The sequence below is a fragment of the Polypterus senegalus genome, chromosome 6 (assembly GCF_016835505.1).
Source record: "Polypterus senegalus isolate Bchr_013 chromosome 6, ASM1683550v1, whole genome shotgun sequence".
Classification (NCBI taxonomy): domain Eukaryota; kingdom Metazoa; phylum Chordata; class Cladistia; order Polypteriformes; family Polypteridae; genus Polypterus; species Polypterus senegalus.
The window spans coordinates 1203290-1219778 of record NC_053159.1 but is presented as its reverse complement, the minus strand read 5'-3'; the positions used below and the strand labels follow the sequence as shown (position 1 = coordinate 1219778).

Sequence of the window (16489 nt, the reverse complement as noted above, 5' to 3'; positions counted from 1 at the left end):
CGACCAGCAGGTATCCATCAAAATTCACGACCCGGCACTGCCCGCCACGGCTTATATTTTTAGATTTACAGGAACAGACAGCAGTCACGCTCTGGTCAGCCAACTGGCAGTCGCTGGCATTTATGGCGAGCTTCTCGGACGTCTCTGACGAGATACACTTGGCACACTTCCCGACCGTCGTGCATCGTAAACTTCAGCTACTGGAGTCCTTTTCGCCGTTTCTTACCCCCTCGCCGCCTTTCGTCTCTAAGCCGTTTTCACTTGGGTCTCCCCAGAGGTTTGGTTTACTTTTCACTCCCTCTCACCATTACCTGACTGCAGTGCTGGGCACAGGGCGTCAAAATCTTCCAAATCCGCCGTTAAGAAAGTGCAAGGCCAAATCTCGAGGGGATGCGTTTAGGGTTAGTGAGCTCAGCTCTCTTCTCGTGCTTCCTCTGCAGACCTGCGCTTTCTTGTTTTTAGCTCATTTCAAGTCGTCTTTTTGTCTGCTTGGATACGGGGGGCCTCAAAGGTGGGCATTTAATGGTCAAGCAGCCCCCCGACGGACAGAACTGTGATCATCAGAGGAAGTCCGACTCCGAGAGACGTATGGCGTCCTCGTTGTCCTGTGTGGAGAGTCCGGCGAAGTTCTTAGTGTCATCAACAACAACATTTATTTCTGTCGCACATGTTCATACAAGTGATGAGCTCAAAGTGCTTTACAGGATGAAGAAGAAAGAGAAAAAAGACAAAATAAATAAGAAAATCAAATTAGGGAACACTAATTAACAAAAAAAAAAAAATCTGCAGGGGGTCCGAGGTCACGAGACCGCCTGGCCAGCCCCCCTCTAGGCATTCTACCTGACATGAATGACCTCGCAATCAGTCACATGGAGCAACTCGATGATGTCGTCACTCTCCAGTGCCATGATTAGTATTAGTAAGGCGCTATATGATAGCCACTTATGAGAGGTGCGACATACAGGTCAGGTGGCAGAGAGACAGAGGGGTCCTATAGTGGGCTTACAGGGTGAGTCGCGCGAGATCATCAACACGTCACCACTCACCAGGGACGGACGGACAGACAGATATGAGAAGTGCGATATCAACGGTGTCGAGGGTCCTTACCGTACAGACTTACTGCCCGGTGCTAATCATCACCACTCACCGGTGCCACAATGAGTGAGCAGAACTACCTGGCCTCATACTTGGTACCCGTCTTCCTTAGCAGGTGGACAAGGTCGGTCCTGTGCCGTAGATATCGAAGTGAAAGGTGCAATCTAAACGGTGCCGAGGTCACGTGGTCACAGCAGTCCAGGGACACTGTGCTAATCGACATGTTGCCATAATTAGTGAGAGACAAGAAAGGCGCTAAATAATAAAGGTGTTATGAAGTAGCGAGACGGATGTGACACGTGTTCCACGAGAGGATGTAGAAGTAAAGATGAAGTACGTCACCTCACGATTTCCTATACAAATACAGCAACGTCATTTTCGACTGTGTTCATTTTTGCCGTCACGTCGTTTTCTTTGTATGTTTTATTTTCATCTGGCGGACATGAAAAAGCAAATACAAAAAAGTCAAAGCCGTCTGATATAAGCGAGGTGATGCTTATTAGTGGCCGTACTGCAGCTATAAAGAGAGGCCATGTAAAGAATTCAGAGGAATGGTGCCAAGTGCGTCCATCTTGTGCTCGCCACCTTTTGATTTCTATTTCAAATAATTACAACGATGCAGATGAAACTCCAAGGCGCTGCTTTTGACATTCATAGAAAGACACGACAAATCTCTTTCTTAATGTACTATAAACAAACACACACCACTGAGGGGCAGCGTCTTTACATTTGGTTTGATTTTCTTCAATTTCCACTTTACACAAAGCAACATGCAGTGCCACCTAAAACTCAGGAGGACTTCTCACTGCCGCCATCACGGCTGACACGGTACAACACCCCACTACTAACACTCTTCACGACATTCGAGGTCCGTTTCAGCGCAGTGTGCGTGACTAACAGTGGTAGAGCGCCACCTGTGCCAGCCTGTGAAAATCAATTGAATTCAAAGGGCACTCATACCGCCCGAGACAGGCGAAGACCACCAGGCATTCAACATGAGAAGCATTGCCTGCCAGGCCCACGGTGTTTCTCTACAGCCAGGAGTGCTGGGTAAAAGAGCAGGGCACAAGAGACTGACGGGTAAAAAGTTCTGTGCCAGTCGGGGTCCCGTCCCCACATAAGCAGGGGTGCTAATTTCTCATTTATGTCTGTTCTGTTTATTTCTTTTTTTTACGTCAACATCGTCGATCGCTTCATTTCTTCATGTTTTTTGTATTTTCTTCTACGTGCCAGGTGTTTTCTGGGAGGTCCTCCTAGTAGAGGTTGAGGCCACCTGCCCATCACCGCCCAAGGACTGCCCTCAATCTGATAAAGACTGAGGAAAACCCAAAGTCCCCTGCGGTTCATTGAATGTGCTGGCATTGGCGACTTATTTCTTCTTTTTTTGATCACCGGTTTTCTGGATTTTTGACCTTTGTGCTCTTTTGTTTTCATAACATTATACAAAGTTATTGTCTGTCTGTTACATCTTCATTGTTATCACTCTTTAATTTAATATTGTTCTTTATCAGTATGCTGCTGCTGCTGGAGTATGGGAATTTCCTCTTGGGATAATAAAGTATCTAATTCTGCGTGTAGCCGCCGAGGCATAAGGTGTTGACAAGCACGGGTAAAACGCGAGTCGATAGAAATCTCACAGTCCAAAAGTTTGTTTTAAAATATTTAGTGAAAGTTATAAGCAAATAATCTACACAAGAATAAAAGAAAAAATAGTTACACACGCAGAATACAAGGCAAAAAAAAGGAAAAATGTATCTTCTCTAAAGTTAGCTTATCTTGAGAAACTTTAGTTATTTCTATACTTAACGGTTCTTAATGTCTTCTTCTATACGCATTAAGCGTACGGCACAGCACTTAAACAAGTTTTACTTCACACAGTCAAAGAGCTCGTAGGCCATCGATCGCGATCGCGATTAAAAACCGTATGACTTCCACACGGCAAGGCTGTCACTAACTGAAGAATAACGTTTACTCAGAGCTGTTAGAAATGGCAGGAATATACCAATACAATTGTACTTGGGGTTCTAGGAACCTCCCATAGTTTACGCATTGTCATCTAATAAGATATTTATGAATCTCAGAGAACTAAGAAAATGGCTCTTACACTGCGTATTGGGGTTTCGTTTGATGCAGAACTGCCATTTTGGGCAAATCCTTCTGTGCTCTATGGAGTGCCCTTGTGCTTCAGAACATCCATCAGTTATCCAACCCACTGGGTCACGGGGGGTCTGCTGGAGCCAATGCTTCAGAACATTTTTGATAGAATACATTTCTTACTGATAAAAGATTCTAATGTTTCCCACTCGTTACTAGCCAGGGTTTGATGGCACTTTGGGACTTCTTATGCGAAAGGACCCCAAGTTCATGACACCTCCTGCCTCAGGGGTATCAACTCAGGCCCTGGAAGGTCGCGGTGGCAGCAGGTTTTCATCCTGGCCACTTTCCTCCAAAAAATGGATGCGTTTTGTGCATACGACTGACGGGTGGATTACGCGACACGCATAACAAGATTGTTTTTTCGTTTTTTTTCCCCCTTGCTGGGGTTCAGATCCTTGTTTTATGTCCTCTTTGTTCACTCCTGAGTCTTTAATTTATGTTAATGTTAGTTTTATTTATTACTAATCGTCCCCTGCAGCTCCGCCCACATAGTAGTGAAAGAGGACAGACTTTAAAGATCAATAAACAAACAGGTACCACTAGCTAAGCGCTCCAACATGTGGCGACAGGTGGCCAATTCGAACGGAGGTGGGCGCGTGAGTGAGGAGGGTCCTGCCCGGCTCCCCACTCCTGACGTCACTCATCCCCCACCCCTGCGGCCCGCTGTGTGTCTCTTGGATAAATCAGAACTGTAAGTGAACTCCGATTCTTAGCGCAAAGGCAGAAGTCGCAAAATCAACTGGAATGCTCAAGCAAATTATAGAAAGAAAAAAAAAAAAACAGATCTAAATCCGTGAAGTAGTTCACTCGTGAAAAGTGGACAGACAGACCGACAGACAGAGGTTGGATTTTACATACAGAGAGGTTTACTGCATTCTGTGCGTCGTATGCTGTGTTTTGGGGGTCCATCTGCCCATTGTTAAGGGTCTGCCCTCAGCTCTATAAAGGTGGGGCCATCCCACAGTCCCTTGCGGTTCATCTCAAAGAACTCACGTTTTTTCTTGGACTTTTGGACGGGTGTTCAGTTTGTGACTCCACCTTGGATTTTGTACCATGGACTTTGTTCTCTTTGGATCGTCTTTGCAGGAAACTCCTATTTGCCTTTTGTGCACCTTGGAACTTCTCGATATTACAGATCATTTTTTTTTTTTTAAATACATAAAAAGATTCAACGTGGGCCTTTATGTGTCTAGCTGGGGTTTTTTAATGGCGTTTCCCCTTTTAGTGGAGCTGCTTTAGGACGCTCAGTACAAAGCGGTGTGTGAACAAAGCAGTCCCTTCCGATTTTCTCCTAAACACAACGCCATTGCACATTTCCTTGGCGTGATGGACCAAGTACCACATCCTGGGGGTCACTCTACGTGTCCCCCTGCTGCCACAATGATCTGCGGCGCTCCATATACAGTAAGAGGAGAGCACCGAGCAGACCTGGAGCTCCGGCGCCGGCTCTGCTCTCTCTGCTGCCGTTCGTTCGTTCCCCCAGCGTCCCTTTGGGCGTCTTTATTATTTTTCCTTTTTTCAATTACTCAGGTGTGCTGCTAATTATACGGAGGCCACCTGAGGCAGCACAATCTCGAGCTCAGCTGTCCCTCGGTGTCACGGTGTGTGTAAACTTCCCTCGTCTCCCAAGTCTTCTGCGTCTGCTCTGTGGGCCTGGCGTTGTGAGTAATTAGTCACTTTGTGTTCCACATGATTATGCCGTTAGGATTTCAAATTCACTTTTGGGCTTTGGAATTTGTCCTTTTCAGCTTTCTCCTTCGTCAAGTGCCTAACAAGTCCATTTCGGTTCTCTGGCAGTGGTGTTCAACAACAGCGTTTAGGTGGGGTTTTCGTCTGATCTTTGGGATAAATCAGCGCACCGAGAGCTACACAGAAATGGGGGGGGCCATAAAATACCAGTCAAAGTAAATGTAAAAGTGTAGAAACGCAGCTTACCTTCACATCTACAAGAGAGGCTGCCAGAGGCCCAGCAAGTCAAAGTCTGATAGAAGATTAAACTGTAAGACGCAAGAAGAAAACACGAGGACGTTACCTGAAATTCACAACACGCACTCATCTGCCTGCCAAAGCGGTCGCAGACCCTCATACAACCCTGAAAAGAGGGCTGCTGCTGCTTCTTATCATTATTATCATTATTATTAACCCTCATTCTTATTCTTATCTTTAGGAGTCTACAGGGGTGAACTGCGCCAGGACAGAATCAGGAGGAGCTGCTCCGAGTCCATTCTAGTCAATAAGCGGCCTCATTATCAACGTTAGGACAAGTCCGAGGCCATTCATCCCAACAAAGCTCGCCAACCCCGTCCACCAAGTGGCACACCTACATTTGTGGGGTCCGGAAAGTTAAACTGCTATGGGGGTCCCTTCGCAAGCAGCAACAAGTTCTGGGCATGCACTGGTATCTTCTTCAATGGGGTTGTCCATAACAAATCACCACAAATTTGGTTTTTGATACTTTAATACCATTTAAATACAATAATTAAAAAATTCAAATCACACTACTTTTTAAAACCCCCTTCTCATACTCTAGACACCCAAACGTTTTAAGAAACGCAGACTAAAGTCGCTTCTGGTGTGCGTGCTGGATTGGCAGCCCTGAGGCTTACGCTTCTTTGCAGGTCCACCACACGTGTGTGTCCTTCTCTGTGGGGTGAAAACCTTCTAACGTCTGTGTGAACTTCGCCCTTCACCGCGGCTACGGTCATTGCCTCTGCTCTGCCTTACACGGCAGCCGTGATTGATTGAGATGTTCTGGTGAAATTCACAACCCCAGCTGACCCCAAATTTCTCTCCTTAGGCCTCTTCAGGCTGGACTTGTTAGGCGGCGTAAAGTAAAGACTACTGGAGGTCCTCCGTCGCTTCAGCCACATCCGATTCACATCTCAGTAAAGATCACAAGGCCGTTAACCTTCTAGAATAAATAAATAAGCTCAGGTGAAGCTGGGCCAGGGCGCATCCCACGGGGAGTTGCACAGCTACAACATCTGTGGAGCTGTGAGGTGACGATGACATTGCGGAATCACAGAAGAGGCGCCGATCTCTAATTTTTTAAGACATTACAGCAATCTGGATGAGAGCAGGCCAATTGGCCCAACAAAGCTTGACAGTCCGATCCACCTTCTGCAGAAACATCAAGTGGAGTTTTGAAAATTCCTAAAATCCTACTGACCACCACACTACATGGTCACTTAGTCCAAGTGTCTGTGGTTCTGTGTGTGAAGAAAACCTTCCTAATGTGTGTGTGAAACTTACCCTTCACAGGTCTAAGGCTGTGTCCCCGTGTTCTTGATGAACTCCTTTTAAAGTCACCCTCTCAATCCACTGGACTAACTCCCTCCATCATTTTAAACACTTCAGTCAGTCAGGTGGTCTCCTCTTCATCACTGTGAAGGCTCAGCTCTTTTCATCTTTCCTCATAACTCATCCCCTGTAGCCCCCCATAATCAGCCTAGTTGCTCTCCTCCGGACCTTCTCTTGTGTTGTTGTGTCTTTATGGAGACCCAGACTGTACACAGGACTCCAGATGAGGTCTCACCAGTGTGTTATAAAGCTTGAGCAGAACCTCCTGTGATTTGTACTCCACACATCAAGGCGCTATATAACCTGACAGTCTGTTAGCCTTCTTAATGGCTTCTGGATTGACTTTCTGGGAATTAACTCCTGCATTTCTTTCTGGTAGGATTGACAACTGCAATGTGGTGTTCACTGGATGTTCTTTATTCAGCTTCCAGTTAATCCAAAATGCGGCTGCAAGAATTACTACAAGAACAAGAAAATACGAACACATAACCCTAGTCCTCAAGTCCTTACACTGGCGCCCAGTTAAGTTTAGGGCAGATTTCAAAATCCTCCTCTTAACATATAAAGCATTAAATGGCCGAGGTCCGGCTTACTGGTCTGAACTTATCATGACTTACAAACCTGAGCGCACATTAAGATCTCAAGATGGTGGTCTGCTTAGGATTCACAGGATTAATAAAATAAGAATGGGAGGTCGAGCTTTTAGTTATAGGACCCCCTAAACTGACGAGTGGTCTGCCTGCCACTATAAGAGATGCCCCTTCGGTCTCAGCTTTTAAGACTCACCACTTCAGTTTAGCACACCCTGACTAGAGCTGCTGATTAACTGTGCAGACTCCATCTCTGTTGTCATCCATTAGCACTTAAACATCAGTCACATGATAGAGTTTGTTACTAACCCTCAGCTATTCGGTTTCTCTTCTCAGTACTCAAATGTGCCACTCGGTGCCACGACCCACCTGCCAAGCTGTTTTGCCTGCCTAAGGTAAAGTCACCTCTGATGGAGGATCGCAGGGATCGTCAGGTAGAGGGGACCTTTCATCGGATTGGCTGGCCCAGCGCCGTTTCAACTGTGGAATGGCCAATAGGGGGAGGCAGCTTGATGGCCGAGGTCTCCAGGACTCTGAACAAATCCAAATCTTATTATGGGATATCATCCACTGTTGAAATCTGCTCTGTCTTTGTAATATTTCTATTGTACTTCTGTATTGTATTGAGGATTACTTGTGTTCTGTTCTGTGTATTGTATTGTATTGTACTGTATTGACCCCCGTTTTTTTTTTTTGATGCCCACTGCATGCCCACCTAGCAGGAAAGGGGTCTCCCTTTGAGCTGCCTTTCCTGAGGTTTCTTCCATTTTTTTTATCCCCTTGTCTTCTTAGAGAGTCGAGGCCGTCAAGCGGCAGGGCCTGTTAAAGCCCACTTCTGTGATTTTGGGCTACACAATAATAAAATGGTATTGTATTGTATTGAACACTCTCTGCCGCCAGTTGAGCCCACCACAGCTCCTGAGTCCTTCTCATAAAGTGGCCTGTTGATCTTCAGACCACCCATTGTGTATTCAGACCTCACATTTTTACTTCCTACGTGTAACTCTTTACATTTACTGACATTCAACTTTATCAGCCACAAATCTGCCCAAGCCTGTCAGCTCTTTATTATCAGACTACCCATCTGACTTGGTACCATCTGCAAACGTAACCAGCTTGTTACTTCTATTCTTATCCATATCATTTCTATACGTTTAAAATAAGCCCTGCTGGTCACCACTCTTCACATCAGCCAGTTCTGAGGAGGTTCCTCACCCTGTCACCTTCTGCCTCCTGTGGGTGTCCGAGCCAATTCTGCAGCCATCTGCACACCACGCCCTGAACTGCCACATCTCATTCTGTGCCAATCTATGGTAAAAATGACTGCCATTGCGTGGTGACAGTGACATCACAGCCACACTGCACGTCCTGAAAGGTTAAACTCAGATCCTGGAGGGCTGTGGCCTCTTTCTCCATTAGCACCCAATCCCTTCTGCTAATGGCCCAGACTTCTTTTGTCTTCATTTGAAGAAATTCACTTTTTTTAAGACTCACAACCCTTCATTTTTCTTTTCTTCCCCCCCCCCACAATGAGGCACAAAAGGAGCCGACAGGTGACTGGCTAACTTTATCGAATGTAATCCTCTGAAAAGAGTGAAGACGTGAGAAGTACCCATCTGCTCCAGGAATCAAGACTTTTGGATGGCACTCTCAGGAAAAAGAAAAAAAAACTACAACTTCGCAAAATGTCTGCTGTGGCAGAATGAGGGCACTGACAAGACTCAGCCTGGCACAAGGGTATCAAACTCACATTTATGGAGGGCCTTTATATGCCCAGAATACATCCACAGACGACACCGACAGGCAGCTCTCTGCCAGACCCAAAGGGGCGACCATAAATCACAAAATCAAACGGTGAAAGGTGAATATACTAGAAAGTGAGTATACAAAATATATAAAACATAGCTCACAGAAATTTCCCCAAAATATACAATGAACTCATAAATAAAGAAAAACAGACAAATATATGCACAAAAAAAGTTGCCCTCTCTTGTCCCTCTGCCATACAAAACTGTGAACCCAAACAACCACCCAACCACCACACAATGCAAACCAAACCTGCCGTAAACCCAACAGACACAAAGTCCAGCCTGGGACGGAGATGGACGAGATGCTGGAAGTCAATAAAACAGGACAGGACAGCCCCTCGGGTGAGAAACATTTTGAGATAATTTGAACTATAAAAACCGATTCCCCATGTTGAGGCCTGGACAGGCCTGAGCCCTCCCAATTTCCTAGGGTCAGGCTTCCCGGGGTGGAGACCTCTTTTTGGGGCAGTCCAGTTAAGATTCTGCCTTGCATTTTGTGGGTCATTTTTAAAGGCCTCGCCTTTTCACCATTTATGTGCCACAGCTCTGTGAAAAGGGACGACAAACTGGCAGAAACAATTGAAGAGACCGACACAAATGACAAAAAGCAGGCCACAACCTACAAGAAAAAATGAATTATGAGGCGACATCTGAGACAACACCGTGCTCTATACATATGGGCACCGGCAATTCTGAAGTCCAGCTGCCGAGGTCGTGGTGACATCTGATGTCATCAGTGTGACACGTCTAGAGACTGGCGGCCATGTCCTCTTTTGAGTTTACAGATAATCCCCCTGCGTCAGTTTGTGATTTTCTGTTGATAACTCCCTGTATTTAAAGCTCTGCCCTCGTTTCAGTGCCTCAAGTTTTAAATAGAACTTGAGACTTTCGCTTACAATTCTGTGTTGTTCCGAGACTACGTTTTGTCTCCTGATCATTACGGTCACTTCAGGTCACCACAGCAGGACTGAGGAGGGGGGGAAAGTCACACTAGGCGAGGAGAGTCCTTCCGTTTAGACCTGAATTGGCATGCATCACCGTCACAGGGCACTCGAGCGCATTAAAAAATGGATGTAAATGTTCAGAGACGCACAGCAGTCACAATTATCACACGAGGAAATGCGCAAGCGACTTCTATCCACATACAAAAAAGAGGGAAGGCGCAGAAGGGCACCAGGCCAGCCCCCGACATCTGTGGAGCATAAACAGTTAGTGGAGCAGTGGCAGGGGCACATGCGACTGGCACATCTCTGCCATCATGCTAAAGTCCTTTAAGGCAGGCCTGGCGTGTCACCTTCATGTCACTGGTCCTTCTCTGGTCTCCACCAGCAGCCCGTTCCCATTCTAACTCCAAGTCAGTCGCCATGCCCATACTGTAAGCGTGAGTGCCAGGCATAAATGCTAAACTCTACACATGGAAGACACGTTAAAAGGGACTCCGAGAAAAATGAAGGTCACCACAGCTGCGCGAAACATGTCTCGAATACCGACGAAGCTGTCCGCTTTAGAAGGGCCCAAGGGCTGGATGCGAGTTTGACGCCCCAGCATTAACACCAAGAAACTGGACGGAGTTAAAATGGCAGGCCTGCAGAAGGGGGGGACTTCCGATCTGTGAATCTTACAAAGCAAGTCAAAGATGTCGGCTCCATTAGCAGCACAGCACGGGCTGGAATGAAAACCTGCCCTTTAGGATCTCAGTTTGCCTTAGCCCCCTCACATTAGGGATAGTAATATCTGAATTGATCAGCAACACCGTGACAGACACACGAGTGATTGATTACCTGAACCTCATTGTGCGGCGTCTCCTCCACAAGCCTGTTATACACAAGTCTGCCAGGGGTCTGCCAGGGGTGTGCCAGGGGTGTGCCGACACGCGAGGTGTAGTCACATTGTTGAGGAGGGAGGTGCATGTCAGGCTACCCCGTAGATACGCCACAGGCACAGCGGACTTTACTCTTTGTATTCCTTCACAGATTGTGATGAGATGTCATATCAACGTCTACATTTGCTTTTCCCAACCTGCTCGGTGTTTACGTCAGAAAAGGAGGCGGCAAACAGAAAATACACTTCATGAAATACAGTACGTAGTTATCAAACTGGCCAGTCGGCGTTGGAGGGGTCCGTGTAGGGTGCGTGGTGATGTGAGGCATAGCCACATTTTTGAGGAGTCAGGCTACGTAAGTGCGATGCAGAAGTAAAAATTAGTCTTAAGGCAGGTTGGAATCAAAGTAATCAACGTAGTTGTAACATTTGTAGCGCACCATGTATTGGATTTTATTTTGTCATAACAGGCATTGCATCTTTCATTCCAACAGATGGTGCATCACAAACATTAACTCAGCTTTTACAAATTTCATTTCCAATGGCATATGTAATGCATACATCATTCCAACAGGTGGCATGAACACTGCTTTTATGAATCCAATGCTGAACCCAAAGGCTCGGCCACTCAGAGCGCAGGTTACTTTGGTCCCAATCGGCAGACCTCTGTGGGCCCAATGATGGAGGCGGTCATGGAGGTGTAATCCGGTGCAGGGCCATTTACAGAGCTTTACAGTTTATTAACAGGGAGGCCAGTGAAGGCGCAGCAGGATGGTGGGGATGTGCCCGCTGTTGCCAGTCTGAACTTTTGCAACAGCATTTTGAACCATCTTGAGGGGCACCTGCCAGGAGTCGATGAGGGACATCATGAAAGGAGAATTGGCGAACACAGAAGACTTTATGGAGGCGATTTCTTAATGTGATGGACGCAAGAAGAATAAGCAAAGGAGAAATCCAAAAATGACTCCATGACTCCTTGCAGTCGAAGAAGGCCTGAAGAGATCATCGCCAAGTTGTGCGCCAGTTAGCTGGGCTTTGCCGAGTTTTAAAGAGTTCTGGTCCATCCAGATTTTAATTTTACTTTAAATACTGAAATGGCTTGGAGTTTGGCCCTAGTGTGTGGTTAGGGTGTGTTGGCACTGTGATGGACTGGCGTCCTGTCCAGGGTTTGTTCCTGCCATGCCTCCTATGCGAGCTGGGACAGGCTCCAGTGGACCCCCACAACCCTGCTCAGGACTAAGCGGGGTAGAAAATGACTGACTGACGATCTTCCACGTGACAACGACAAGCCAGCAGTCCAAAGCTACGAATAACGAGACCAGGGGGAAGCACAAAGTGACAGATGAGCAGAGGGCAGTGGGACCCGCTGTAGCCACTTAAACTAATGCCCCCCGATTCCTTTAGCTATGTAACTCGCATCAACAGAAGAGGAGAAGCGCAGCCCCCCCCGTACCCTTAGGGCTTAAGCAGTTCTGAGTCGACAGAAAACGGTGCCAAGAACGGGGGGTGACCTCAAGAGGAGAACTCGAGGGCCACACGGCCCAGCGGGGAGAACAAGCGAGTTTACAAGAATCCACCTTCTCCTAACCAAGCACAGCGAGGAGGAGGAGGAGGACGACGATGATGAGGAGGAGGAGGAGGCACAATGCGACTACTGTGCGTTTAAATCTCCTCGTGCGCCTGCCTGTGTCTGCTCTCCCAGTCCTTCCACCCCCACAAACTGCAGCCAGGAAAGGGAGGCGCGCTCGTCGGCGTAACGCCGCTAATTGTCAAATAGAAATGTGGTTTCCATAACAACTGAACGACTGCATCCAAAGCCTCGAGGTACAGTAGTGAGAAGGACTTTGTGCCACCGCCGCCGCCACCGCACGCTCCGAGATTTGCAACGGCGATTCTATTAATAAAGAGAAACACGGCCTGACACCCAAAAATACCACAAAGAGGGTGGGCTCCACGAAACAATGGACATGTGCTGTGTGCCCCCCAGCAGTCCCCGGTTACTCTGAAGTGAAACTTGGCGCCCGCTCAACAGGTCGTCTCCACAAGGCTGGACCAGCTGTGGTTTGTGTAACTCCACTCGAGCCCAAACAAACGGAGACGTCCCTCCTAAACAAAGCCCTCCATTAAATAAACAGGCCACTTAAAGACCCCCAGCCAGCGCTCTCCGCAGCTTGTTAAGGCTTGACAGTCAACACGGAGAAGTGGTCCGACGTGCCCCTCGGCCACTTGACATTTGCCCCCCTTTAAGGACGACAGCAGACGCTCGTCATGGTTACCGTAAACAAGCAGAGAGCTGGCCGAACTGGAAGCGCCAGCATCTTCTGCCAGAGTTCACCGACTGCCAACACAACGCAGAGCCCGCGTCTCGACAACTGCGCACCAAGTCCGGCGCGGTCCCCAGCAGGGCGGAGGGTGGCATGCAGGAGGAGAAAGTGCTTACCTGCTTCCAGAGGTAGCTGTCCGTCTCATTTAACTTCCAAGAAATGGTGACGTGGATGGCCGAGAGAACAACTCCACTAATGACAGCGGCCCGCATCCTCACCGGCAGCAGAGTGTAAATGACATAAATGAAGAACACCGTCCACCAAATCCCCTCGGAGGCACTTCTGGGTTCCACGAGTAAAACCCCAACGATCTGCACCACAAAGACGATCAAGATGACAAGGTAGCACACGATCCACATGTGGTCCTGGTGGAATCCATTCTTGTTGCATATAATCATAAGAAGAATGATGAGCAAAATAGCCACTGAGAAGACCACCACATAGGGCACTTTGTAATCCCCACCCGCGCAGTGGAAGCCCAGCATGACCACACAGACCAGCACCAGCACGGCCATCAGCATGGTCAAGCTGCTTTGATTGAGCCTGAAAAAGTAACGCTGGTACAACCTCTCCAACTTCTCGGACTGGAACTTCTTGGACCTGAAGATCTGCATAATGCTGTTGCAGCAATCCGCCACGGTAAATTTGACCTCGGACGGGTCTTCGTCGGCTTTGGAGCGCCCCCTTCGCTCCTCCAGCCCTAGCTCCACCGATCGGGGTCTCACCTCTCCGTCGGGATGCTTGGGACTGGGTCTGCTGTTGATGCAGATCTCCTCGCCGTGATCCTGCCACGCAGACTTGGACCTAAAACTCACCCGACTGATGGCCGGGGTCTTGCCGGGCGGTCTCTCAAAGTCGTCGTCATCTCTCCATCTGCCGCTAGCCCTCGAGCTTTTCTTTGTGGACGACTTTGCTGTGTAGGGGTAGCCATTGGCTCTCGATTCGGACTCATCCCAAGCCGAGCGGTGCTCGGTTCCGGTTCGGGGTCCCGGGGCACTGAACCCTGGGGGGCTTACGCTGTTTGACCTGGACATGCTGAGCAAAAGCAGGGAGTCTAAAGAGGCACAATCTCAAGATCCAAGCCCAAAAGAGCCACTTGTGCAACGAGAAGGCAATCCCATGACAGAAGCACCCGGCACTGCAACTCAAGAAATGTACCTTAAAAAAAATAAAAACTTAAAATGTTTCAAGGAGACACATTATTACTTAATCCAACCTGAACATTCCACTGCGGCACATCCAAAAGTAAAAAATCATCCAGGGGGTCCGGTCTGTGGTCGGCCCCCCACTCGCAGTTCTTTCAAAACATGGATTATTCATCAGAAAAAAAAAAGAAAGAAAGAAAGAAGAATGGAGTCTTCTTCACTTTGACATCTTTGGTGAAACTCACTTTGGACAGCACAAGCCTCCCCCATGGGGGGCTTCAGTGCCTAAAGTCATATGATCTCCACAGATAAAACATCCAAATATCATTAAAAAAAAGAAAAGGAAAGAACAAGAAGCGAGAAGAATCCGCCCAGCACCGAGCAGCCGTCCTATCCGTGAAGCTCGTAGGCGCGGCGTGTCGGTGGGCGCCCGCTGGCGGACTGGCGTCCCGGCCAGGACCTCTCCCTGCTGGCTTGGGCTCCGGAATTCAGAAGGGCTGACAATGACGGGAGGCTTCGGGAAAGCAAAAATCAAATGAAACGCCCAGCTACTGAAGCGGCGCTTTCGAGCGGCAGCTCTCAATGCTCATCGTCGCCGCCGCCGTCTTCGTGTTACCCTCCACCACAACCATCAAGCCCCGAGCCCGCCGCCCAGGCCGGCTGAAGGCACGAGTGTCGCCCGCTGCTGGCTCGTCGTCACATCGTGTGGTGGCCACCTCTCCGCAAATGTCACGACAGGTGCACCTGCCCGCATTTCAGTCTCCTCGGCGTGACGGTGGGCATGCTGCGGCTACTTTTATTCCTTGCTGCGTGCAGGTCGTCTTCGAACTCCCACCATAAACAACTGGACGTTCTCCCTTACGATGAAAAAACAAAATGAAGCAACGCCAAGGCGCCTGTGCTGCCGTTCAAAAAAGCTGCGGACACGCCGAGGTGGGTAACTGGTACTGGTGCTGCTGCTGCTGCTGCTGTGACTGCTGCTCCTCGATACGGCGCTCTCTCACACACACACACGCGCCGCGGCCGCCAATCTACCTCAACCGTCGCTGCACTGCCAACGCCGCCAAAGGATAACACAACTGCAGCGAACGTACCAGCCGCGTCCCCCGTGCAACGCTTACTACTACACCGCCGCCGACGCGTCCCAGCGCTCCATTGACTCCACACGGCTGGTCATCTCTGGACCGCCAATTCCTGCGCGCTTTTCGTCCTGGCCCCGCCCACACGAGCAGGTTCTGCGTTTTGGATTGGCCAAGTCTCTCATTGCTTGCCTTCCATTGGCGTACGTGCCCGTCAGTATTGTTCTCCCCGTAGGAGTGAGAGAGAGAGGTAAAAAAAAACATAGAGAGATTGAGAGGCGCGAAGGTGGGGGCGGGTGTTACGTGTTAGAACAGCTGGAATCGATTAACGCCCCGAGGCGGATCGATTAAGGGGGTGGGGCGGTCACCGGTATCGATACACCCCGATCATTCCCTGTAGGGCGCGGGCTCTTAACGCTCACTTCACCTCTAGTGGGTGCACTCCGTCCACTCAACACGACACGACACGCAACTCGCGTGATAGCCCTTAAGTGTCCAGTATGGATTCCCTTCCTGGGATCTGGAAGAAACGTTAAGATATGGACATCATTATTACTGTTATTTACATATTTGGCTGACGCCTCGAGGCGACTCACAGCATTTGAGCTCCAACTGCTTCCATTTCTTTGGATTTTCCAAATGGAGCACAGGCAGGTGATGTGACCTGCTCAGGGTCACACAATGTCAGCAGTGGGATTTGAACCCACAGCCTCAGGGTTTGAAGTCTGAAACTGTAACCAGCCCACTTCATCAAACTCGGTACTGGGTGGGGTCAGAAGCCCATCCCAGAAGCACAAGACAGGAACAAACCCAAGGAGGGGTGCAGGTAACCTCACAGGGCCCATCTAGAATAGCCAGTCAACCTAACGTGCTTGCCTTTGGGAATCTGGGCGACTACCTGGAGGAAAATCTACAGAGAACCTGAGAGAACATGCAAAGTCAACACAGACAGTGATGGATTTGAACCCAAGATGGTGGATCTAGCAGGGCCTTGGTGATGGTGATGACCAAGAATCTGATGATCACTCTGACAGAGAGCTTCAGAAGTCCTCTGTTGAGATGTGACAACCTGTCAGAAGGACGACCATCTCTATCATTCAGGCGCTCATGGTCTTTTATCCAGACAGGAGCTAATCCTGAGTGCAACACACAAGATGGCATTTAAAGGGC

General features: G+C 48.6%; 1 protein-coding gene across 1 annotated transcript in view; it reads right to left on the bottom strand.

Moving 5' to 3' along the window:
* The window catches only part of adcy5 (adenylate cyclase 5), a 136698-nt gene extending 121204 nt beyond the window's left edge, over positions 1-15494 (bottom strand). The window contains exon 1 of the mRNA XM_039755216.1: positions 13212-15494. Coding sequence (XP_039611150.1) covers positions 13212-14129 — 918 coding nt within the window. The 5' untranslated portion in view covers positions 14130-15494. The remainder of the gene's footprint in view (positions 1-13211) is intronic.
* Positions 15495-16489: the final 995 nt, after the last annotated feature.